This window comes from Esox lucius, chromosome 15 (genome assembly GCF_011004845.1).
Source record: "Esox lucius isolate fEsoLuc1 chromosome 15, fEsoLuc1.pri, whole genome shotgun sequence".
Taxonomy (NCBI): domain Eukaryota; kingdom Metazoa; phylum Chordata; class Actinopteri; order Esociformes; family Esocidae; genus Esox; species Esox lucius.
In genome coordinates this window covers 10,200,943-10,227,358 of record NC_047583.1, presented here as the reverse complement: position 1 = coordinate 10,227,358, position 26,416 = coordinate 10,200,943, and the positions used below count along the sequence as shown (strand labels likewise).

The following is a 26,416-nucleotide window of genomic DNA, read 5'->3' as shown; positions in this document are numbered from 1 at the left end:
GACATGCACAGAATATAGATCCAATACGTACACGTGACTCCCTGCTCGGTCAGGGGGTCGCTGGCAGTCTCTCCATGCAAGGACATGATGGTGACAGCGTAGGCTGTGTTAGGGGTCAGTTGCGCCAGCTGGACATCTGTTGTTTCCCCCCTAACTCTCATCTGCAAGGGAGGACCCCAAAGGGGGCATTCATTGGTTTACAAGGCTTACTGTCCTTCAGGTAATTACCAGACTTAGGGTGGGTCTAGTGACCTGCGAATTATTTGATTGCTGCCAATACCAGAGGGCATCTAACTCTTTGGGTCTGACACCTCAGGAACTAACATTGTGCCGGCGTGAGCTAATTATTCTCTTGGTCCTTCTTGGTCTATATACTGCAGTTGTGTGTTGTGTTTCCTCTGCACGTGTAAAATGAAAGTTAAAACACCTGCTTGCTTTATAACCCGTTAATTTATCTTCAGGCTGTTAGGAGGAACCTGTGGGCCGGTCGTCTATCTCTCCTTCCTCACCCTATAGCCCGGCGGGCCACCCGTCTCACCTCTTTCTCCACAACCGGCTCGGTGGAGTTGATAGGTCTGTAGAGCAGCATGTAGCCTGTGGCTCCAACCACCTCCTCCCATTTCACCCTCATGGTGGTGGGGTGCTCATCGTAGATCACCATCTTCCTTACTGCACTGAGGGGCACTAGGTGGGAGGACGAGGCGTGGGAAACACTGTTACATCGTCCATGAAACACGTACGCACAAACATGCAGTGAAACACAAACACACACATACACACACGAGCACACACAGCGTCCCGTCCAACATGGCAAAGTTTTGCAGTGAGATGCGGGCCAGCAGGGAGATTTAACAGGCCAATTCAAGTGGTGAGAACTAAACAATGAACCCCTTTATAGGGGATTTTATGATGGAATGACTTGCACCATAAAATCACGCTATACTGAAGGAGGAATTAAGTCAATCTGAAGAACAACGTTCACAGACAAAAGAGCAAATAACGCGTAGAATGGGAAACAGTACGGTGGGGAGTTTTAATTTGATTCGAATTGTTTTGTCTTAAAATAGTCCTTATGAGGTATCACACAGTTCAGCTGTTTCTTTAACAGCAGGAGCTGCACAACCATCCACATGGCTCCCAGTGATGCGCTGAGTGTGGCGGCGGAATGTCTGCTGCACTTCCCAAACATGCGCTTATGTTGATCCCACGAGTGTATTATGACAGGAGCACGCAGGCATCTTGAATGACAGTAATGTACAGGTAGTGGAGTAGAGTGTAGTGGATCGGGGGAACCGAGGGAACCGAGGGGAACCGGACTCACGGGTGGTTTCGGTGCCTTTCAGTGGCTCGCTGCTCTCCTCTCCGACAACAGAGTAGACGTTGACGGAGTACTCAGTCAGAGGGTTCAGGTCGGGTAGGACGGCCGTGGTCACGGAGCCGTCAACGAAAATCTACAACCAGGGAAAAATAATCGACATGAACTAGGTGGATTACCACTTGAGGCTGGAGAATGACCTGGGACCTAGACCCATTGGAAAGTATGGAAAAGGTTTGTTTCTGTTGGAGTAACCCAAACAGGGCTATAGCTATCAGTGTTTCCTGTGTTGATGCAACTGCTTTTCATTTAAACACGTGAGGTTGTGGGGGTGGGGAACCCTGTGCCTGGAGTCCCACAGGTACAGCAGGGCTTTGTCCCAACCTGGCAACACATTGAACTACTTTGGTAATTGATCAGTTCAGTGATTGCCTAAATTCAACACAACTGTTCTTTCAGGTCGGTTAAATTAAAAACATGAAGTGCCCGCAGCACTCCAGGATCAGGGTTGTCTATTGATGTTATGTAGTCTGACCCAACTCTGTCAGTACTCGTTCAAAGCCAGTGAGTGTTTCTATTCATAAGAGTCAGAAACCGGGATTACAAACTAGACCACAGACTGAAAACACTGACTGACAAAACCATGAAATGAACAAACCATATTTTAAAAAGAGTGGGGCAGTTCCATTCCCTTGTAATTTTATTTATATTTTTTTATTAAGAGTGTTGAAAATAAGGGGAAGGTGGGGGAGGGGGGTTAAACGGCAGTTGGTCAGATTCAAAACACTAAACCAACCTAGGCCACATGCTCAAAGTTGTAATTGGATCTAGAAGCTAGCCTACCCCATACCAGAACATTGGTGCCAATCCCCTGCAGCAGTCAAAAAAAGTGTATCACTGAAACGCAACTCACTCCTTTTTGCTCCTTGATTGCCTAACCAAAATTAAAAGCCTTGTACTTTCTTTGGTCTTATTCTTGTCAACCCCATTTTACCCACACACTGCACAGCCAACACAAGCTTGAAGACGTGAGGTCTAGAACGTTCCTGGAATTTCCCCTCAGTCTCTGGCAGATCATAGGATGGAACTGGGGGTACCAGTGCTAAACATGAACCGCCCATATCTCCTCAAATCAACAAGTAGGGCAGCTGAGGGGGCAGAGTACATACCTTTTGAAATCTCTTCAATTTCATTTAGCCAAGTAAGTCATTGATAACGAAAGCTTTCAGATTTAACTTGGTACAGAAAAAGCCTTCAAAGTGTATGTACTCACTGGTAAGTTCCTCTGAATAAACAGAGATTACGAACATGCTTATTTTTTCACAAAACCAGGTCAAGTTGATCTTACTTGCTTACTTGCAAAATAAAGGTTTTGCAGCTTTCATGTATTGAATAGGAATCTAAAGTTCAATCACATCTATTCCATCACCTTTAAACAATAAACAACATGGGTAGTCCGACAATAATTTGCGCAAATAGGAATTTCCGCTGCAATTTTCTTGGGATAATGTAAATCTTTGATAAAAGAACAAATTGCTCTTTAACATAAAATTTTACTGACCCTTCGTGTTTCTACCAACTTGTTTCGTTACCAATATTGACTGGATGGAAACATGTTTAAGTTGGACAATCCTTTAGGCTACCAGCCAGCTCAGTCATGCACACAGCAAGAGAACAGAGCGAGGAACTGTCCACAATTTACATGGTGCTGAACCATTCCTAATTTAGTTTTGTGGAGCTTATTTCTTTTCTTCTCATTGCACGACAATGCGTTTTTCCATGATTTCGAGCTCGCTTACAACTGGCTAAAGTAACAGGACAAATAAAAAGAAAGGTAGTGCTGGAATAGACCTACAACATGGAAACAGGTTCCCGGTTTTGGAAGGATTTTGGAGTACTTGTGGACAAAAGATAACAACAGCCTGAGATACCCTTCCAAAAGTACAAGTTATAATTAAGTAAATTATCAGTTAATCATTATAATGATTCACACATTCTTTCAAATAGACCATAGGCCTTAACCGCAATTTATTTAAAGGTTTGTTTTTTTGAGGCTGGCGGGTGGGGTTTCAGGGACAGTTCTTTCCTGATGTCGAGAATCTGGGTGGGGCTCGGAATAATGCGTCTGACGTGGGTGGATTTTTGAAACCGGACTCGGTTGTAGTTAGAGTTGCGGTGGGGCGGAGGTCAGGGCTACATACCTGCTGAGGGCGACCAGACAGGGTCATGTACTCCACACGGTACTTATCCACAGGGCCTTCGGGGCCTGTCCAGCTGGCTCTGAAGGAGTAGTGGGTTACCTCAGAGGTCACCAGGTCAGTAGGAGCCTCAGGGCCACCACCTTTCAGGGGAATGGGGAGGAATGAATGATCAAATAACCCCAAAACATACTTATTGGATCTTCCACACATTTGGACACCATTTCCTGGCAGAAAATCCAGTAGACAGACACTCCTTTCTCATGGGCTGCACAGCACATGCCTAAGCTTTCCAAAAACACATACACACATGCACACGCACACACACACACACACACACATATCCAGTTACAGCTCTTTAATTTACTTAAGGGGGAGTGGGGTACTTTAGATTCTAGATTATTTCCAGAGGTTGGCCGGCGTTTAGCTCCTTGTGTTGGCTCCCCTAGAAAACTTTAATTGTCACTAGGTCCTAAACCCTGTTTCCATAACTACAGCCTCACACAGTCCGTTTGACTGTAGAGACTGTTATTTGTATTCGCAGTCTCAGAGCTGTTCCTCTGTAGCAGAGCCGTAAACTGATCAGATCTCTGCTGTGATTCATGGGGAATTACCTGCATAGCCACCTTGAAAACTGTCACTTAACAAGTCACGGAGAAGATCAACAGGAAGAAGGTTGACTGTACCTGACCCCTTGACACTGTTACAGAGGTTGTCGGTCAGTTCGTCCACTATGTCCAGCAGGAAAGAGAAGTCGGCCACGTTGTACATGTGGGTCTCATCAGGGTCTGTGGCAATGGACCTCAGCTCATTCTCATCAGCGTTCTTCACACCTAGGCAGAGTCAGTCGGGGATGTTATCCCCGTGCAGCTTCAGCATTCACAATCTTCTTCAGTGACAATGATAACCATCAGCATTCAGTCTACTCAGCAAGGATACCAGGAGCTATACTGTAGATGTCCTATCGAGTCTGAACATAGAAAAGGTCAAACTGAAGATGGCTGTGACTTACCAATGGCATACAACTCAATGTTCTGGTCACGCAGGTTCTGTGAGTTGGCAATGATGTCATCCTGAGACTTGCCATCAGTGATCAGAACACCGATCTTACGAGCTTTGGGTCTCATCCCAACATTCTCCTTAAAATTATTCTGGAGGATATAGTTCAGAGCCAGACCTGTGTACAGGACAGAAACAATTATTGATCACTCTGAATTTAGTATGATAATTTCTGGGGCTTGCCTTTTCGGAAGTGGCATCCATTGATTAAATATCTTTTTTGACATTGCGTTTTACTGGACAGAGACAGTGAAGAAAGGGGCAGTGGGCCTGATTCAAACCCACCCTGCGGCTAGATACCTGCTCTGGAGGCAGCAGTTCAAACCACTCACCACCAACCTAAACATCCTATTCAGTTCAATGTCCTTCACCCTCTGTCTACCAGCTAACTGTTCAATAGTAATCATTTCTTCATTGCTCCAGTACATAGAGGCACAAATATGATGATTTCAGTGGTGGAAAACAGCAATGTCTGGATTGAGGTTCTGCATACAGATTGAGTCCAGTACCAGTAAGGGTGTTGCCTCCTTTGTAGGGTAGACTTTCCACAGCCTTCAGCAGGGCATCCCTGGTTTTGTGTTCAATCAGGTGCCACTCAGTCTTAGGGTCACCACTGTACTGGGCCAGACCTAAGAAAAACACACAGACACACACTCATCTATGAGCACACAGAAGAGGCGGTGTAACACAGCCAAACATTTGAATGCCAGCAGCAGGGCTAGGCAACCCTGTTCATGGAGGGCGTGCCAGGTCGCTTCACCATTTGATGCGGTTAGCAGCACATTAAATACCTAACTAGGCGTCATAAGACCTGGCAGCTGCCTGCAAGGCTTTGATAGCGGAACTTGCCCCAACTGAGTTAATCGTTTCAGCGATTAAGAAAATTCTACACGACTGATCTTCTCATTGAATTCAAAAACACGACATGCCTGTAGCACTCCAGAACTAGGAGTTGGCCTACAGAACAACTGAAGAGTGCAGACACAGTAGCACTCTCTACAGCAGGCAGTGGGAATGCTGACATTCTGTGATTTCTCAAGCACACACTGAGGTTTGACTCACCGATCTGGACCCTCTCAGGGCCAATGTCGAAGACTCCCACCATGCGAGCGATGAAGGAACGGATGGTCTTGAAGTTCAGACGGCCAATACTCCAAGAGCCATCGACCAGCAGGACTATGTCAGCCTGGGATTTGGTCTTACAGACAACATCTGAGAGGTCAGAGGTCACAGATTAGAGAACAGGCACATAACAGTGATGGGGCTTTGGTCATTATCCGGTCATTATTATGCAGTTGCACGTATAACACAGGTGAAGCCATGAGGTTAGAAAGGTCTTAGAGATGGAAGGAGGTAAAGGGACCAGGAAGAAAGAAATGGTCATGACGTCACAGATATGGATACACAGTGCATAACAAACACATCCTAACATGGAAACATACATCCCTTCATGTCTCTTTTACAAGCAAGCAGGAGAACAACTTTCAACTCCATTTCCAGAGGCAAAAGCGATTTTCATTATTACACATTTAATGTACAGGCGCCAATAAATAATTATCTTCTTTTCTTCCAACAAGTTGAGACTTTGTTGGATTTCTCTCACACGGGGACTGAGGAGTGTTCTTCACTGGCCACTCCTCAGTCTCTCCCGGGGAACAACATGAAGAAGCTCTCCTGACATATGATGAATGAGGGTCTCCATCATGAGTGTTACAATGCATTCCTCACTGACACAGCTCCCAGTGTTTTCCAGACACCTGCAGGATGAAAAGAAGGGCCCGTCCGCGGCAGAGGAAACAGCACACAGATATTGCACAATCTGCCACTCTCTGCAACTGAAAACAGGTTACATGATGTTTGATTTAAAGGCCTCTCTTACGGGACACAGACACAGTGAACAGATGGTCCTAGGGAGGCTGAAACATGCAGTTTTAACTACTGCCTGCTTTAGGTAGCTACAGGCTAAAGGGTCCTTTGTAGTTTCTGGAGAACACTTTGTTGTGCCTGTAAATGCCTCCGTAAATAAACATTAAACAGTACACAAGCTAAAAACAATCTAGCTAAAAGGAAGCATTTTAGTACTTAGTTTAATATACTACATAAATATGCTTTTTAATGTTCATTACTGTCCAGTGTAAAAATACTGTGTTCCTTCAGACACATTTTCCCTTCTCTCTTTCCTCTCCTCATACTCCCTGCCCTAGGTTATAAAATATTGATAATTGCAAACAGATTACACTTTTTTGTCAGTTCTGCTGTTCTTAGCAGCTGAACCCAAAGTGACGAAATGAAGAATATAGCGACAGATGGAGTTGTCGTTACATATGTTATTTGGTGAGAAAATTAGCTTTGAGGAAAGGCATTTAGGCTTCTCATCTGTTTTTATGGGGAAGGATTAGAAGGTATTATCCTAAGGAAACCTTTAGTGTGATACACGTCCCACGCTTTGGCTATGGTCGCAGAAGACACAACATATATGCATAAGTCTAAAGCACGTTGAGGGAGTTGGTGTACTTTTTAAAAGGTTTGCTTTTGAAATGGATCCCTGCTTGGTTAAATTATTCCACCATATGGCTGAATTTGTACTTTTCAACACCACGACTTGGCCCCTGTATAACTGGTTCTGTTTGGCTGGTTATGAGTAATTAACCATGCATTAGAGTTTGAGATTAGGCATTACCTCCTTCATATGGTGGTGGTTCAGGAGCATCAGAGAGGGTGGTCTTCTCCTCTCCAGCCAATGGCTGGCTCTCTCCTCCCTCGAACATCCCAAACACACTCACTGTGTATTTGGTACCTGCCCTGTTTGATAGACATAAATCTATTAGACTTCATTCATCTTAACTCATCCTTTTTTCCAACAGAGATGACTCATCGATTTCCAACAAATTGGTGGCCAAATGAAGAAGAGGCTTAATTCAAACCATCTTTGCAAGTCAATACAGGATTTGTACTTTTCATTGCAGTCTAAGTATAGGGGTACCTGAGCTCCTCCAGAACCACAGTGTTGTCATAGGGTCCGACCAGAAGTTCTCCCAGGTCTATGTCATCACCAATGGGGTGGAAAGTGACTTTGTAACCCTTGACTTCTCCTGGAGCGGGATCCCAGGTCACTCTGAAACTATTCCTACTGGGCTCAGATGTCTGTAGGTTTCTAGGGGCTTTGTAAGGTGACACTGGAGGAGAGGATGGAAGGATTAGATATAAGCCGAGGACTACAACATTGAAGACCTGACAGCAATTAACTGCAATTAACAGAAGGAATTAAAGGGCATTCTAGCTAAACAATGCTATTACGGGAAGAAGTCTAATGCTGGTTGTTTGGGGAATCTTTGGAGACCAATTTGCTCCTGGGCTATCCAACTGCAAGTAGCTGTTTAGTGCAAGATTTAGTACCTGATGATGATGGAAGTTGATCGCTTAACATGAGTCCACATTACCCTCCAGCAACTTGCTACTGCACAGAACTGACCTAAGCTAACACAAGCAGAGCACAGTTAATGATAGACCAACGTACGTGTGGTTCCCACTCCTTGCCTTGCTTTTCCTTCTCCCTGCTTGTACACGGGCAGCACTGTGATGTCATAGGTGGTCATGGGCGTTAGGCGCCTCAAGATGGTGTTGGTGGTCCCGCCGGGCACCTTTGCAGCCAGCTGTCGCCCTCCTAACACCGGCTTGTATGTCACCCGGTAGTTGACTACATTGCCGGGCGCGGGCTGCCATGCCACCTTCATGCTCTTCTCCGTCTCCTCGGAAACCACCAGAACCTTTCCGGCTGCAGACACTGGGAGCACAAAAGAAGGATTTAGGAACGACTGCCAGGTTGTTTGATATTGGTATCATGCGGTGAGTTTGAGCAGAAGGTAGAATTGTAAAGCATGCCAAATTGCTGCCAACATTTTCAAGTGTTATGAAGACATGGCTTCTTGTGGGAATTGTAAACATTGACACGCTTGGTAACCTCTGAGGTTTTCACAGATGTATGTGTTCAGTTTCCATACGCTTGTGAACATAAATCCACCCAAACGTCCTTTAATTTACCAGTCCAAATATACAGAACATTCACCAGACTCTGCTTTACTACATTGTGCATGTTGAGGATTGGGGGTTTTGGGGCCAAGCTCAGACATTAGTCTGACCAAAGTGAAGACTTTCCATAGAATGACCCCGGTATGTTTTTGGTACAGGAAGGACAAGTGTGAATTGTCAAAACCCTTAAACGAGTTCAGGAAAATATTCAGACAGCTATACTTCAGAGGGAGGACTTTTATGGACGGAAAAAAGCAGCCTGTCCAAGTATTCACTGCGGTTCAACCTAAAATAGACATGTCCTGTTAGCAGACACAGGGAGAAAGCAGGAGGTTCAAGCTTCCAGAAGTGCCTCAAGGTTGTTTTTGGTGTAAATTGCACCTGTCCATTTCGCCAGAATCAATAAACAAAACGATGGAGAGTGACATTTTTCCATTAGCACATTTCGACTCGCTAACCGGAGAAATTCCCCAATCGGGGAGGGGCAGAAATGTGCTTTTCTCATTTGAGTAGGTAGTTTCATTGAGAGGAGGTGGCGGGCGATATCTTCTCCTGTGTCCACAATCTTCCATGATAACTAGAGGCCATACATGTGCATTACACACATGCACATGTTTGAACTAGCATGCATCAACCCATACACAGGTGCACAAATCACAGTGATTACAAAAGCATCTGATTGGATTTTCATAGAGATGTTATTTAAAAGCTCAAAGAATGAGCTGTAACTGACACTATCTTTTTCCACATTGCCCGCAAAAAACGGAACTGAGGTTTGGGGCTTAACACCCTGGCTTCCCACTGACCTCTGGCAGCATCACTGTTTGTGGTAGGACTGAATATGATAGGACTGAAGGAAGTACATGTTCAATTTGTGGATTATAGAAGCTATTAAAGGTTCACGCTCATCGCGTATTTACATGATTGATGTAAGGCGCCCAAGGCTTCCAGGGTCTAAGCAATCTTGGAACGCTGTTTAATCAGACAAATATCCTCTGGATCTCCTGCTTGTTCCAGATGCTCTATTTAGGGTTATTCCAGTTAAAGACCAACTATAGATACACCTCTCTGAGATCATGGGGTATTTTTGTATCCTACAACAGTAGATTTTTTTCCAGCCCTGAGGTAACCTGGGGACATTCTCCATCAGAAAAGAGTTAGAGAAGGGTAGAGAACAGAGAAGAGATGGAGGAAGAAAGAGCGAGATACTGGGGGAGTATCCCAGAGGAAGTATGAGAACGGTTAGAACATTAGGGCGGTGAAATGTCTTACCATCTGTGGTCTCAGCACCCACGAGCGGCTCCCCCTCTCCCCTGCCATACGCTGCGTAGACAGAGACCTGGTAGCGTGTCTCCGGAGTGAGCCCGTCCAGCACGGTGGCTGTCACATCCCCAGCTACCGACTTCTCCCCCGTCTCCTCAGTGTAAAGTGACTTCCACTTCAAACGGTAGGAGCGCACGTTACCCGGTGCTGCCGCCCATGACACACCAAAGCTGGTGTCGGTGACATCTTTGGTCACCAGGTCTCTAGGGGAGCCAAGCACTGTGGGAGAAAAAAGGTGTCGAGATTAAAAGATAACACCTTCCAGTTGCTTTCAGAGTGTGTGTTTGGCAAATGGACAACAACGTTGGCTTCCAGGCGCACTGTTCAGATGTGTGTTCTATTGGGCAGGAGAAATTATCTGTTATAGCGATAAACAACCAACAATCATCTACCGTTCTAGTCTTAAACCCCCAACGCCTCTTTGAAATCGGTTTATTACTTTGTTCATAATCAGAGGCTTAGGAAAAAGGTCTGCGAAACCAATCACCCGATTCCAGGACTCTGCTAAGGTCAAAGCCACTTGCCGCTCTTTCATTTTCCTTCGACACGGAATGAAAGTTGATCCATTTCAGTGTGTTTGCTACAATCGCAGATGTTGCTCTCTCTTTCTGCCTGTATCTGTCTCTTTTGGTCCTGCAAGACGCCAGGGTGGGTGGAAGAGGCGAACACTCGGGTTACGGGAGAAGAACCTGCGGTGGCGTTAGTTGTGGTCTGCCAGCAGATCCATGGCTGTTTAGGGCACCCCTATTGAGATGGCACGCTCAACACTGTCTGACTGCGCAGATGAGGTTCACATAACACTTCGCACTTCCTTCCTACACCCACAAAACCTCAGGACAGGATCAGACTGCTACATTATCCCACACACAGCGTCAGATCCAGACTACTTGACACAGAACAGAGGTATTCGATACCAGATCAGGCAATTCACATGTGCCAGTGAACAGACACTTAAGTGACTTTATTATCTGTTATCAAAAGTTATACATCTAAATGAATAATCCAGGCTTCATTCAGCAACTCACTGACAACCGAATGATAGACCTGCTTTAGATATGAGGAATGATTCAACCAGGAATGAACAGTGAATTCCAGACAGGAGGGCCTGTCAAGGATAATGTGCTGTGGTCCCTCTAAATGCCAAATTCCCTCCATCCAGGGCGCGGCAAACGGCTGCCAAGCACTGAGAGACCACTGACTTTCCTGGCTGTGCCGCTCCACAACAGGGACCGGATCACACAAGATAATGACTTCTGCAGACAATGGCCCCACTTTTCATCAGTACTATGAGCAAAGCGCAGTCACAGAGCCAAGTGCAAAAGCCACATGTTACACATGGGAGACAGACGGACACAGCTAGCTGACGCCATTTTGAAATAAGATCAGTTGAAATGAACAGAATGTGCATTTAAAACAAAGAATAACAACACAATCTGAGATTGTAAAACGGACAATCTCTCCTGTACTTTGTGCATTGAAGGGGAAATCGAGAGAGGACCCATCAACCAAGGATGAGATATAACACATATTCATCATCCAACTAGCCAATACACTTGTCATAATAATTCCCCAAATCCACAATAGCCCAACAAGGAAGCAGGTCTGACAACCGCAATGGGTCTAGAGATCACAGAGATAGAACCTAATATATCTCAACTTATGCAGGCAGGCCAGAGGATTCCTCTAACCAAGGCATGTTTGTTGACGTACAGTAGCTATCCTTCTCATCGCCAGCCAAAAGCTTTGGGGAGTTGGCCATGAATTGGACAACATCAATGTGTTAAGAGAGGAAGAGTCAAGAACTGAAAATCACAACATATGTGCAGCATGCTAGGAGGCAGGGCATTTATGAAAAGCTAACACCCTCTCTGATCCAAATCCGTAACCAGGCAAATTAATACCATACATTCAGTGCATTCATACAGCACATGATGTATTGTCCAAACAACCTACAACAGACTGTTATTCTTCTTAAGCCACTAGGTAAAGGAGAAACACCACAGGGAAAAGAGAAGGTCACTTATATTTACAGATATGCAGTTTAGTTGTGTCTGATATAACAACAGCTCCTTCCAGATGGATGATCCAAAGATAACCCATCAGCCTGGCTACCCAAACTCCTTGGCCCAACCAAATACAACACTCACAAAATCCAGAATGAGTCTGAATTAGGAGTGCCTCTTGATAAGATTTCTATAATACAAAACCATTCCGAGCAAAGTGCTTTGTAAAACCAGAATGATTAGAAACAGAGCATATTTAAACAAGATAAAACTGTATTGACACACATCATCCTGGGATGTTTTTAAACATTGCATGCTGGGATGTAACCTCACTTAGTCATGGGTTTCTGCAACACCTTGCCCCCTATAAATATTGGCACGCTTGGTGCTGAGTCATTAGGAAATCATAAGTGATGATTCATCTTATTTCACAGGGGTAAAAATTCAAGGTGACACAAATGCCAAAATCCCTTATTTCTTTCAATGTGGGTATGGTCAGAGGACAAAAAATGTAAAAATAGAAAATGTTGTTGACCTTTATCAGTTAGACAATGTTAGAAAAGAAAATAGCTACACACCTAAATAATGAAAACATTTAAATTATGAAAAGTTTTTAATGAACTGGAGCTGGGATTACCCTCTCTGGAAGAGGATCCAAGCGTGTTTCGCCCCCAATGCCTAGTCAGGATAATAGTTCAAGGGGTAAACAAAAAATTGGAAGTTGGTTGAATCTTGGAGTCACCAAATCTCCTAAAACGTCCACGCCAACATGCTACAGTATATGATCGCCGTGCGAGAAGAAAGCCTCTACTCAGACACAAACGTCAGAGTCTGGAGTTTGTTAAAGGTCATTGATTGGAACCAGATTCTATTGTCAAAGGAGACAAAAATAGAGCATTTTGGCCAAAACACTGAAGGTGGGTTTTCCATGAAAAGACGGCTGGTCATGCAGAAAATAAATTAATCCTCCCTGTAAAATATAGTTGTGGAAATGTGATGTTGTGGGGCTGTTTTGCTTCCAAAGGCCCTGGGAACCTGGTTAGGATATATAGCATCACATATCGATTTTAGAGCAGAATTTGGCTGCCTCTGCCAAGAGGCAAAAATAGGGTTGTTGGATCTTTCAGCAGAACAATTGTACAAAGCATTCCTCCAGATCCACACAAAAATGTCTCACTGACCACAGAGTCAAGCTTTTGTAATGTCCATCCCAGGCCAAGATATAAACCCAATTGAAAACTTGGGGCGATCTGAAGAGGTCCCCAAGCATGGACCAAGGATTCAGAAGGATCTGGAGAAATTATTTGGACAGTTGGTCTCAAATCCATTGTACAGTTATCTTGGCAAGGGGAGGATGCACAAAGTATTAAATGTGGAGGTGCCACTAATGTGACATGTTTAGGGAAACACTGGGAAGAAAATATTTATTTTTTTGTCTCATTATTGAAAATGATTTCCTAATGGTTTTCATATTTGTTCATCCCAAAAATCCCCAAAAGGACATAACAGGGCTCTGTGTAGACCAGAAAAACTTAAAGACATTAGGGTTTACCTGCTTGTTACGGATGCCCTGATCTTTTGCCTCAAAGGACATTCAGTCTAGAGGAAAATCTGCCTCGGCTGGCTCAATTACAACACTGAGCCTGGCAATGCATCGCCCCGACAGGAGCCCAGTTTCCAAATGGATCGTCATTAAAACGAATAAAAACAAACCACTGTGAATACACCTGGTTTCAAATTATGTTCTGTGGCCCATGAAATGCCTACTACTGAATACCTCTTATGCCAACATACAAACAGTCACTCAGCCTTAACCTTGAAAACATTTCACATTAATGTCTGCGGCCACATGCTACATATTCCCTTCCATAAATGCAGTTTGCAGCTTGTAAATTTGTAAAGGTATACTAACTGCACTTTTAGAGGTTCACTGAAAACATATTTTTTGTCCTGCAATTCGAAACAGTAGTGTATTTATTAAAACACTAACAAGTGTATTTATTATATGTTCTTCATGCTTGACTTGGTGTTAATGGTGTGGCTTTTCTGTACTCTCTGTCTCTATGCTATTTGGCCCCTCCTTGTCTGGGAGGAAGTAGACAGACAGTTCTCTGCTGCAGGAACAAGCCAGCATTCATAGGTTTGAAGTAACTCCCTAAGTAACACCTAAAATATTGCGAAAGACTTCCTGCTTTTATTCTCACCACACTGATTTCTAATGGTCACATTTGGAATATGAATCTAAGTGAATTTTTCAGCCCCCAGCTGTCTGGTTCAAGGCCCAGTGTTGATTCCAATCAGTTAATCAAGCCAGTCTTAAATGGTCCAGATTAACAATGTTGTTGGCTGAACATACTGTATAATAAAAATTGTCCTCTGGCTGCCTTCTGCCACGGGGGGCGCTTTTGTCTCCATCCAGCCAACTAAGTCAATCCACCATTTCAGTGGCTTTTCAACTTGGTTTAAAAGTTTGCTTTTAGGCTTTTTCTACTGACCTCAAGCTGTGTTTTGTTGACCACCCATGGCGATCGCCTCCTGTTGACTCGCAATTTCTACTGTTTTCTGATTGGATCAGAGCTGGCGTCAACAAGACGAAGTGCTACGGATGCTAGCCATGGGTGGTCATCAAGACACAGGGTGAGGTGAGTTAGCGAACAAATGTAAGACGAACGCCAAAAGGTCGCAAGGTCAACAATCCCTCAGCGTGCCACGGACTTAAATTGAACAAGAAAACAAATCAAAACAAAACACTCATCAGCCATAAATTCTGTTCGAAGATGGACATGTCAATGCAAGCTAGAGATTTCTTGCACGTCTATCTAAATTTAGGGACAGATGTAAAGGAATAACTAATAACATGAAATAAATGATTTTATCTCTCATCAAAGCAGTTAAAATAATGTTACAGTAGTGAAAGAACTTTGTAATAAGTGGGTTGAAATCGTCTTGAAAGTGACACACTGCTGTGTACAGGACAACGCTTAATTCATACACAGTACATTTCATAGATTTATCAAATTCTCAATGTGTTGTTTATTAAAGTTTGTCAAACAAACTTTTACAATTCAATGTTGGTGCTCTGTTTCTTAAAATCAGAGGCACCCGTTTAGTGGAACCACCCAGTTGGCTCTCCAGCAGCCAGCCTGGCTGTATCTCCGGATCCCCCAGGTCCGCCTACATAAGCTACCTCACATGGTGGGTAAGTGGAAGTCAGTGACACCCTTAAACAATGAGATCAGTGTTGGCCCGCTGTCCTGACGTCAAGCTGTGCTGCTGTAACCAGACCAATGCTTTGTCATGGAGCACAGAGAGAAGCCCAGACACTGGTTCTCCTCTGGTGGGAGGCTAGAGCTGGTGAGTCAGCATAACTGACTATGTCATGGAAACTCAGCGTCTGACTTATGATTTTCAGGCCCTGGCTGAAGGTCCAGAGGTGGACAAAAGAGATTGGCTTTGTTGTCAAAGAAATGGGAGAAGGGTGCCTGTGGCAATGGCAGTCCCGTGGAGAAAGAATCAACGTGCACAACTCAGCGTGCAAACCAAAAAATACAGATACTCCATTGCAGGACACCCCTCCATAGTTCTCCAGTGTGGGAGACGTGTGCGAGATATTCCCTGGTGCAGAAGCCAAGTGGGTGTCAAGAAATGCTGTAATAACGGACATTTAAGTAGGAGGTGACATTGTGAAACAAGGACTCTGTTTCTGTCGTCATGGTGAATAAGCGGCATTCAGCCCTTTCCCCTCAATGAGAGGTGGCACTTTAAAGCTCAAATTAGGTTTTGAAACAATGACAAAGTGTTCTCCCTGCCACTATTTCCGGGAAGAGAATCTCAGGGATGAGGCTAAAGAAATTAACCACCGCCAAATTCATAGAGCAATGAATGCAAGGACTGACTGATTCTTATGACTTTTGACTTCATGATTTATGTTGTAGTTTTAACAGTGTTTTGCACTGTGTTTGTTTAAACATATTTTGTTCATTTCTGAATTAAGTAATACAAACTTATATTTTGGTTGCTGATGGAGTGTGACAGTTGAACTAAGATCATAAGGCATTTGGTTAATTCAATGCCAGCAGAAGAAGAACATTTGTTATTACAGATTGTTCTGGCAATTCTCACATAGAAACTTAATCGGGAAAAGGACATGTTTTTTATATTTTTATCACCATTTATTTATTAGAAAATTATGATTGTAATGATTTGAAAGCAGCTAGCCAAAGTGTTTAGTTCATCTGACCAGTAATCTAAAAGCTGCTAGGTCAAATCCCTAAGCTGGCAAGAAAAATCTGTCACTCTCGCTGGGCTCTCTGAACACAAAATGAGAATATGTTCTCAGGCAACTTGATAAAATAAAGGTAAAACCTATACCTGCTTCCTGTTTACCATCCATATAGGCAACATACAGGTGTCATTATACTCCTATTGTTTTGTCTAAATAAGACCCATATCTATTAACAAATCACTTTATTATAGATGACAAATATTATTGTTTGGCCCTCTGGTACTTTTGGAGAATGAACCCATTTTAGAAACAGACACTGTTAAAGTCATTAACCAATCACAGCCACCAGTCCTGCCAGCATTGATTTGTGGGCCGTGCAGCCCCTATGGACCAGTGGATCCTGCTCAGCCCAGGCAAAGCTCTTCTCCATTCGCGTACACAAGCGTTGGAAGCAGACCATTTTCCGAACACTTCTGAAATCCCATCCCCAGATGCCAGTCTTCCAAGCTAGGCCTCGCTTCCACTGGACTTTGTCTCCTAGACCACCCTGATCAAATCAGCCTTTGAATAAAACTCCACTAATGTGATAGAGCTGTACAGAGACTGATAACTGGACTGTCATGAGCAGAACGGATTGTCTGGGCGTGCCTGCTCTTGGCATGTGAGAGACACTGTTCTTTTGTTGATGATGTTGCAGGAAACTCTGGGGTCAGATTTATGGGACCTGGACCGTAACCTCCGGCTGCCCTGGCCTGAAGCGCTAACTTCTGAAAACACCTATAGCACTAACAGATGTCACCCTCACACTAACTCGCTGCTTGTCAGGCCTGACTAATGGATTATCTTTGAACACCATCCCCAGGGTTAATAGCAACAGTTGTTTATAATCTACAATGGGTATGTTAGATTTTGGCTAACATTGGTCGTTTAACTTATATTGTTATATTTAGCAATATAACTCCTCCTGTGTCACATAAACTTATGTCTGTTAAACCACAGGTCCCCGGAGTGTAGGAAACTCCATGAGCCAGCCTAGCATGGCCCATGTTGCCTGTTCCAGGAGCTTTTTAGGTTTACCAGTACCTCCACCCATTTCCATCTCTTCCTGCTTTAGGGCGGTAGAGCAAAGCTAACCGTAAGTCTGTCTGTGCCGCAGGAATTGTAAAACCCTCCACAATTCAGTCCTTGCATATTTTCCCTAATGCAGTCCACTGAGCTTGATTTCTTTGGTCCTTTTTTGATCTTTTTATACATCACACAATGTCACCTTAAAACACATCCTTATGTGCAATTTAAGAAAGTCCATGAATTAATTTAGTAAAATGAACAGAAGCCTAAACAATTTATGTCACTATACTGCCTTCTGTGACTAAAGTGAAGCAGGACACAATGAAGCACACAGACTAGCCACCCACTTTGAAGATGGCATCCCGCCATATTTCACTCTCTCACACACATCAGCAATTCAAGAAACAAATCCCAGTGTTTCAAAGCAGCCAAAGTAAAGACAGTCATAGTAAAGACAGTCATAATAAAGACAGTCATTATGAAGACAGTCTTTATGAAGACAGTCATAATTAATACATAGTAAAGACAGTCAAAATAAAGACAGTAATAATAAAGACAGTCATAATAAAGACAACCATAGTAAAGACAGTCATAATGAAGACAGTCATAGTAAAGACAGTCATTATGAAGACAGTCAGAATGAAGAAAGCCATAGTGAAGACAGTCATTATGAAAGCAGTCATTATGAAGACAGTCATTAAAAGACAGTCATTGTGAAGACAGTCTTTATGAACACAGTCATAATTAATACATAGTAAAGACAGTCATAATAAAGACAGTCATTATGAAGACAGTCATTATAAAGACAGTCATAGTAAAGACAGTCATTGTAAAGACAGTCATAGTAAAGACAGTCATTATGAAGACAGTCATATTAAAGACAGTCATAGTAAAGACAGTCATTGTGAAGACAGTCATATTAAACACAGTCATAGTAAAGACAGTCATTATGAAGACAGTCATTATAAAGACAATCATAGTAAAGACAGTCATTGTGAAGACAGTCATATTAAAGACAGTCATAGTAAAGACAGTCATTATGAAGACAGTCATTATGAAGACAGTCATGGTGAAGATAGTCATATTAAAGACAGTCATAGTAAAGACAGTCATTGTGAAGACAGTCATATTAAAGACAGTCATAGTAAAGACATTCATTATAAAGACAGTCATTATGAAGACAGTCATATTAAAGACAGTCATAGTAAAGACAGTCATTGTAAAGACAGTCATATTAAAAACAGTCATAGTAAAGACAGTCATTATGAAGACAGTCATATTAAAGACAGTCATTATAAAGAGATTAATTATAAAGACAACCATAGGGAGTGCCTGTACCTTCCAATGTGGTGCCAGTGCCCAGGAGAGGGTCTCCAAGCCCAGAGGTGTAGCGGGCGGTGACAAACATCTCATATTCAGTATTTGACTGGAGGTTCTTCAACAGTGCCACGGTGGTGTCTCCTTTCACGGATATCTCCTTCCTCTCCCCGGTGCCGTCGGCTGGTTTGAAGGCGACACGATACTGGAGGACATTCCCAGGAGCGGCCTGCCATGACACCTTCATGCTGGAGATGGTCTCATTGAAGACGCGGAGATTGCGGGGAGAACCACGGACTGAGGGGAAAGAGACAGACATGGGTTAACCTACCATAGCATGTTTAGTTATGTACAGTAAAAAAATTAAAAGATTGAATTCTGGGTAAGGAAGTGAAATGACAGCAGCCATGCTGATTAACTGACAGACCTTCCTTGGTGGTTCCATCCACCTTCATGTCATCTCCCAGACCCGAGGAGTATTCCGCAGACACAGACACACGGTATGTGGTGATCGGGTACAGCCCACGGAGCACAATGGTGGTTTCAGGTCCACTGGTCTGGGCCTCCAATGTCTCTTCTCCTCCCGTCACGGGTAGGTAGGACAGCCGGTACCTCACCACGGGCCCAGGCGCAGCCTGCCAAGACACCCGGAAACTATCTGTGGTCTCCTCAGACACACTCAGGTCCCTCACCGTCCCTTGTTCTGGAAAAGAGAAGGTTTAAGTTTTGTTTTGCGAAGGCCAATGCTAGCTTATTGAATAGTTTCGACCTATTGAATGCTTTTACATCTAAAATAGGTAACTTTCACAAGTACAAACTGTGCAATATAAACATATTGTTTTGGGAATATATGTAAATATATGGCTTAGGTATGTTACTACCATGGTATATGTATTTACAGTACATGCATGTAAACAAGCATGCAAATATTTTATTTACATTTTATTGAAATATTTCCATGTATTTTTTTGCGTATGTGCTGGAAGCCCTGAACATGTGTACTTTAACCCCTTACCTTCCAGTGTGGTTTCCTCCCCTGACAGAGGGAAACTGTCTCCGTTCTCGTACTGGGCGAAAACGTTGACCTCGTAGGTGGTGAGAGGGGTGAGGTGAGGTAAGATGGCGGTTGTGGTATCGCCTGACACAGCCATAGAGATGTAGTCCCCGTTGATGTCCTCGGCCTTACGGAAACGGACCAGGTAGGACATGACGTTTGTGGCATCAGTGGCCCAGGTGGCACGGAAGCTTCTGGACGTCACCTCAGAGAATACCAGGTCTCTGGGTGTAATCAGACCTGATGAGGGACATGAACCACAATGAACTTACAGGTGTATGTTTTCTCCACATAGTCAATGTCATGGTTTTTCATAGTGCTAACATAAAACATAGCTGTACTCATTTTCTAACTGTCATTCACATGTCCATTTCGGACCATCTCATTTAAGTAAAGCCTTTTCATATTCTAGCATTATGTATTAAATCGATAGGACAGGATAGCATATTTTGAACAACTCCTGGATATTGCCAATGCCTAATCGATCTGTATTCTTAGAACTGGGGGATCATTTATAATAAGTGCTGCTGAGAAAACGATGACATGCGATTGGGTTGATAACCAGCTAAAATCCAGTCAAGTGGGTGGACTACTTAAAAAGACCCCTGAGAGTCTCCAGTTAGTTACTATGTTCTTAAAAAAGTAAAATACAACTGATGATGTAACAGACTCCCCTAAGATGCAAGCATGTGATTCTATTATGTTTTGGGAGCAGAATGCTCGGCGAGAGAGAGCTACACGAATGAATGCCTCAGCTTTTTCTGCCTTAACATAAGCCAGAAAGAAAGACAACCATGGCATTGGAAAACAAACAGATTACACATGCTATTTGTCTCATTATATGGACATGTATAGTAACTTTTTTGGGGGGAAATTGCCATCTTATTTGTATGTAACCCAAAAAGGCCCTGGGGACAGCCAAACAACCATTTTGGAAGAGTGTATTGAAATAATGTCATTTATGTTTCAGTAGCACGGCACAATTTGTACCACACCACATAACTCATTACAATGGACTGTAACAAGTTTGACGTCAGAATACTGTTTTGTTTGTTTCTTTAGGGCTGATTCCAAACTAAGCAGTCAACTCAATGAATCCTTGATGGGCTCTTATGAAGATTTGGTCTGAAGTGCATTGTTGAAGATTGAAAACACAATACCATCTCTAAAGAAGGCAAATAATTAGTAGTTAAACATTTTCTCATAATGTTAATGTCACCAAATTTTAGATAGAGTGTTACATTAGGTAGCTAGCCTAGATTGAGGGTCCACTGAATTTGACCTTGCTAACATTAGCATTGTTACCTTAGCTAATGACAAAATTGGCAGCTGCCTAAAGAACATTTTATTACATGATGATGGTGGAAAAGGTTGTTTCCTACTACATTTTTGCCTGCTTAAGCAAAGTCATTATTTCCAAGCCCCTGTAGCATAATTGACACCAAACATAATTAGCCCCTTTTTAAAGTCATTAGCCACCTATCTACTTTTGACAGTCAAACTGTCTATTGCATGTAAAAATGTTTTGCTAACAATAGCAAAGACATGAACAATTGACAAAGGCACAACCCATTAATAGTTACAGCCACAGTGCAGTTTAAAGTGTGCATTCTAGACCTCAGCTCTATGTTATAGCGGTATGTTATGGCTACTCACTCTTCTTCTTGATGTTAAGGAGCTCCTGTTCAATTCTGAGGCAGATGGACTGGGTGAGCTCTTTGGAGATCCTCTCAAAAGCATCAAAGTCCTCCACAGTGTAGACATGGGTGCTGGATGGGTCATTAGCAATGGCCTCCAGTTCAGACCTCACGGCGTCCTTCACCCCTACGGCAAAGATCTCCACGTCTATATTCCTCAGGTTGGTGGCTGCGTCCTTGAAGGAGTCAGAGGACTTCCCGTCCGTGATGAGAACCATGACACGCGGCACGCCCAGGCGAGACCCTCGGATGGGAACAAAGATCTTCTCCCTGACGTAGTTCATGGCCTTGCCAGTGTTGGTGGAGCCTCCGCGGTAAGGGAATGACTGGACAGCCTTGACTACTGAAGCAATGTCGTTGTAGGTGTTCAGGGCGAATTCGGTGTGCGGGTCCCTGCTATACTGGACCAAGCTGAGCCGGACCTTGTCAAGCCCCACATCGAATGAGTTGACCAGGACCTCGAGAAAAGCTCTGACCTTGGCAAAGTTTTGTAATCCGATACTGTATGAGCCATCAACCAGCAGCACCACGTCAGCCTGTACATCCACTCCAAGAGAGCACTCTGGAGAAGGCGGAGCATTGGGTTATTAGTTTTTCTGACAAAATGGTCATTTTGTAAGGTTTCAACGAGTAAGTGACTGACTGAATGACTGAGCAACATGCTTTTATACACTTTTATCTCACCCAGAGTCACTTTGATGGGTTGAGTTCTCTCCATGGCCAGCACAGCATCGCTGGGCGTCAAACCCTTTAGGGCAAACAGGCTGATCTCATACTCAGTCTCTGGGGACAGGTCCCGGACATTGACAGAAGTCTGGGTGGGGCCCACATACAACACCTGGCGCTTCATACCAGCCATCATGGGCATCAGGGTCAGCTTGTAGCCTGTGATCTCCCCCGGAGAAGGGTCCCACGTCACCCTCATGGACTTAGAGGAGATCTCACGCACCTGGAGGTTGGTGGCCGGCTCCACCACTAGTGGCACAGAAAATACATGTGGTTGACATGGGGATTACTGTAGTTTGGTCAGACGTCGCTTTAACCATCCATTTGCAGGTTTGTCAGTGCTGTGGTCGTCATTAAACGGTCCGTCGAGCGGAACTAAAGTCAACACGTAAATCGAACAAATAAAAAATAAATGTGTTGTAATGCTTCATCTATAATGTCTTACCGTCATCTCCGCTCACAAGAGAGTTGAGCTGGTCTTCCACGCCCGAGCACACCTGAGAGATGAGCTGATCCTGCACCGCCTTGATCACGTCAAAGTTAGGGACATTGTAGACATGCGTACTGTAGGGGGTCGAGGCCATTTCTTTCAGTTCATCTTCATCTGCTCCTTTGATTCCTAAATGGTGAAAAGACATCTCAGACTTTGTGTGGCTCAGTTGGAAGAGCGTGATGCTTGCATTGCCAGGGTTGTGGGTTTTATTTCCAAGGGGTACCATAAATGTATATGTACACCCTAATCTAAGTCATTCTAGTTAAGAAAATCTGAAAAGTGTCTGAAAAGATCGATTCAAATTAACCTTAGCAATTAGCTCTAGCAATTGAATACTCTAGCGGAGGTTCCTGGCAGCTCACTAACAAAAAGCATAGTAGTGTTTGTGGAAAAATGCATTTAGCACTAAAAATACAGTACCTAAGGCAAATATTTCCACTCCGATGTTCCGGAGTCGTTTAGCATACTCCTCCACTGGGTCCTGGGATTTTCCATCTGTGATGATCATGGCTATCTTTGGAAAGCCTTTCCTGGCGCCGGCTGACTCCGTAAATATGTTTTGCAGCAGGTAGTCAATGGCGTCCCCTAGAGAAAGAATGGAACATATTAAACCTTTAAGAACATTGAGGTTCTTTACAAAAATTGCACAATATCATATTTACTGCTTGTCAGAGCCTACTTTGAGTGAATTACCAGAACATGTATCTTAATCAACATTTGCACCAATGTTCTACTTCCACACTGTTACAATCTCAATTTAGGATTCTGTCCAACAGTATTTCAACACACTATAATGGATCAATCATTTTGCAGTAGGCCAGCCCAATCATATGTACCGGTCATCGTGTTTCCCCCCTTGTAAGGCAAGGAGTTGATTGCTTTGAGCAGCTCTCCTCGTTTGGTGTAGCGGTTGAGGTCGAACTCTGTGCGCGTGTCTGTGCTGTACTGGACCACCGCCACCCTGGTCTTGTCCTCTCCGACGTCAAAGGCACCCGCCATGGCACTGAGGAAGCTGCGAATGTGCTTAAAGTTTTCCCTGCCAACACTCCAGGAGCCATCCACCAGGAAGACCAGGTCAGCTACGGCACTGACTGAACATTCTGAAAGGGGTGTCGGAGAGTTGGGGAGGAAAGAATCAGTGGTCTGGACACATCCGGCAGATTGGTGCATGTTTTCGATACTCTGTGGTACTAGACAGATGGCATTCCAACAAACATACAATGTATTATATGGACCAGATTATCACTAAACTTTCAATGGATTTGTTCAGCTTGTTCAAACCCTGATCATTCAATCTCTGCAACAAACCAAGATGCCTCCATTGCAATAACTGGCAGGACTTCTATGAATTTCCTGAATTTTAGGTCGAAAAGGTCAATTTCTCAAGAAGATCCTTCTTGCCTTTCCTTTGCCTGATGTTCAGTCAAGAAGATTTCTTGACTGAACATCAAATATGTAGTTCTATAGATTTATTTTGGCAATTAATTAATTGTGAGAATGATTTCAGTCTATCAGACAAATCTCCTAGGAAAAAGGTGTTTTGGAGCATTCTGAGGTTGATTTGTACCAGAAGTGGGCATGGTTTGGAAAAAAGTTTTGGGAAAGCCACATGGACAGGCACAGAACCTCAGTAAATGACTTCTTCTCAAAGCAGCAATCCTTTCCTCTTCTTTCAATATTCAAATGACAGACATGAACAGAGCTGGCACGACAGTGACGTCATTCCTTTTCTTGGATTATAGGATAACAAAAGGAACCTGTTTGCCTGCATTTTGAATTACAACTCCTCCCACTCTAAGGATGAACTCAACTGGGATGTGAAGGCTGTTTTCAATTTTCAACTAATGTGTACAATCTGGGCCACTGTCGGAACCCCCTGCCTGCTCACACTGTGACAACTCAACAGTACAGAAGGAGTTTTGATGCTGAGGAAATTATGCCAGGAAAATATGTTATGATTACAAGTCCATGGAAAATCACCAAGAAACTGGCAAAATGGTGAAGATATGTGGACCGGCAATAGTAATAGGGTAGATTGGTTGAAATGTAGGTTAACATTCTTACTGATTGCATCTGAAGTCTGCGGCCTCCTTTCTGATCCACTAGTGTTACTGGACTGAACTGAAACACAACAGAACTTGGAATGTAATCAGGTCATACTGCGTGCCATGTAGAGGAAAGAACTCCAAGACAATCAACACATCATCGGGCCTCTTGAATAAGACATCAACCGCATACATATAAACATAATTTTTCGTGGTTCATTAGCTGTAAGCAGAGTGTGATTCAAGTTTCAATAAACATAAGTGGTTTCTTTCTTCTGATGTGGCTAGATATAACCTAACTGCATAAATCCTCAGTTCCATTAAAAAAATGCTTTTTTCTCTATGGGTAGCCAGATCATAGCCTTAGACCATGTAACGGTTCATTTATTTCTGACTAAATATTCTGATCTGAGGTATAAACCCTTTGCATGTCAGTCTATAACAACAATTTAGCATACAAATGTTGAGCACTTACTAGTGAGCTGGCCAAAGATGGATATACTTTCCTCTGTGTCAACAAAGGAACTGATGGACACTGAGTAGTCCACATCAGGGGTCAGGTCTGTGATAGATGTCATTGTAGCAGAGGCAGGGAGGCTTAAGTCTCTGCTTGCTTCATCTGGGAAATAGATAGTGAGTTGTCATTAGAATTGCTGCATACTGTATGATTGGTTAGATTGGCATGAAAAGCAGAGATGAATAAACCCAAACCTGTATCTGATGTAACTTGGATTCTGTAGCCCTGTATCCTTTGTGATGGTTTTGTCCATGACATTTGCACTGTATTCTCATTAATAATTGTAAATTTCAAGTCTGAGGGGGGTTCCACTGCAAACAGAACAGGAAGTGATGTTAACTTACATGAAGGAAAAAAGTAAGGTATGCGTTTAAATGTGTTGATTGAAGTATTACAGCAAGGCATTGTAAAACAAGCATTAACATACAGCCCAACGACAAACACTTCATGACAGAAGTTGAGACGTTCGTTGTTGGGGGAGATTGAAAGAACACAAATCCATGGCGAAGGTGACAAAAAAGTAACAATGACAACATTCAAAAAGTGTGAGAAACCATTTTGGAAAACAAAATGGCATTTGTTTGAATTGCATAACCAGGTATCCCTAGTCAGCAACTCAAGCACCGGATGTCTGGAGTACACAACATTAATAAAGACCAACTACACACAAAACTTCCCAGTGCAAACATTGAGTGAACCATACAGTACATGCTGAGTGCAGTCATTAACACGCATGCCCAATCAACCAGTACCCACAAGTTGCCCTCAAGTCGTAGAGTTGAATCGATCAACACACAAGTTCAACAATATATTCATTCCAACCTTATTGATTGTACAATGGAGTCAAGATGGCCAGGTAATGTTGAAGACGGCATTCACAGAATGTAACACCATATGTTATATATACAGAGTATATATATACATATATGGACAAAGACGTTGAGTGTTTTATATATATATACATATATTTACGTATCATTGGCATACATCCATTGCAAACCTTGCAAAAAGAATACACAGTGTCTCCTGAGAGACTGTTGTGTACTTTCTTTTCATTGGCAGAGTGTGTGAGATGGCATGACGAGACACTGCTTGCACAGTGCAAATTAAGGTAGAGCTGAGATACAGAGGAAAAAACTGTACAAATACATTGAAAATAAACAAACAAAAACAATGACAGATGCAGTCTGACAACAGTAACACACGTGTCCACATTGAGCTGGTTTTCACACCACCATGCATATGTACATGAACAAGTTGTTTAGGACAACTTGAAAAATGAGACGACAGTTTCCATGTACATGAGGGACCACACAACAAGAAATAATAGATGTATTTGTAAATGAT

General features: G+C 43.2%; 1 protein-coding gene across 3 annotated transcripts in view; it reads right to left on the bottom strand.

The window, feature by feature from the left end:
• The window catches only part of LOC105015765 (collagen alpha-1(XII) chain), a 64,288-nt gene that overhangs the window by 34,222 nt on the left and 3,650 nt on the right, over positions 1 to 26,416 (bottom strand). For 2 of the 3 annotated variants that reach the window (XM_010879147.4, XM_010879148.5), the window contains exons 3-25: positions 25,264 to 25,380; positions 25,028 to 25,171; positions 24,572 to 24,628; positions 23,344 to 23,607; positions 22,928 to 23,092; positions 22,460 to 22,633; positions 21,973 to 22,263; positions 21,248 to 21,850; positions 19,553 to 19,831; positions 18,965 to 19,240; positions 18,559 to 18,834; positions 9,874 to 10,143; positions 8,090 to 8,356; positions 7,556 to 7,748; positions 7,253 to 7,374; positions 5,635 to 5,784; positions 5,082 to 5,201; positions 4,526 to 4,690; positions 4,200 to 4,346; positions 3,517 to 3,656; positions 1,322 to 1,451; positions 539 to 684; positions 32 to 161 (exon numbers count right to left, since the gene is read on the bottom strand). In XM_010879147.4, the coding sequence (XP_010877449.2) occupies positions 32 to 161; positions 539 to 684; positions 1,322 to 1,451; positions 3,517 to 3,656; positions 4,200 to 4,346; positions 4,526 to 4,690; positions 5,082 to 5,201; positions 5,635 to 5,784; positions 7,253 to 7,374; positions 7,556 to 7,748; positions 8,090 to 8,356; positions 9,874 to 10,143; positions 18,559 to 18,834; positions 18,965 to 19,240; positions 19,553 to 19,831; positions 21,248 to 21,850; positions 21,973 to 22,263; positions 22,460 to 22,633; positions 22,928 to 23,092; positions 23,344 to 23,607; positions 24,572 to 24,628; positions 25,028 to 25,171; positions 25,264 to 25,380 (4,626 nt within the window). The remainder of the gene's footprint in view (positions 1 to 31; positions 162 to 538; positions 685 to 1,321; positions 1,452 to 3,516; positions 3,657 to 4,199; positions 4,347 to 4,525; positions 4,691 to 5,081; positions 5,202 to 5,634; positions 5,785 to 7,252; positions 7,375 to 7,555; positions 7,749 to 8,089; positions 8,357 to 9,873; positions 10,144 to 18,558; positions 18,835 to 18,964; positions 19,241 to 19,552; positions 19,832 to 21,247; positions 21,851 to 21,972; positions 22,264 to 22,459; positions 22,634 to 22,927; positions 23,093 to 23,343; positions 23,608 to 24,571; positions 24,629 to 25,027; positions 25,172 to 25,263; positions 25,381 to 26,416) is intronic. The other variant, XM_020054257.3, reaches the window with a different exon arrangement.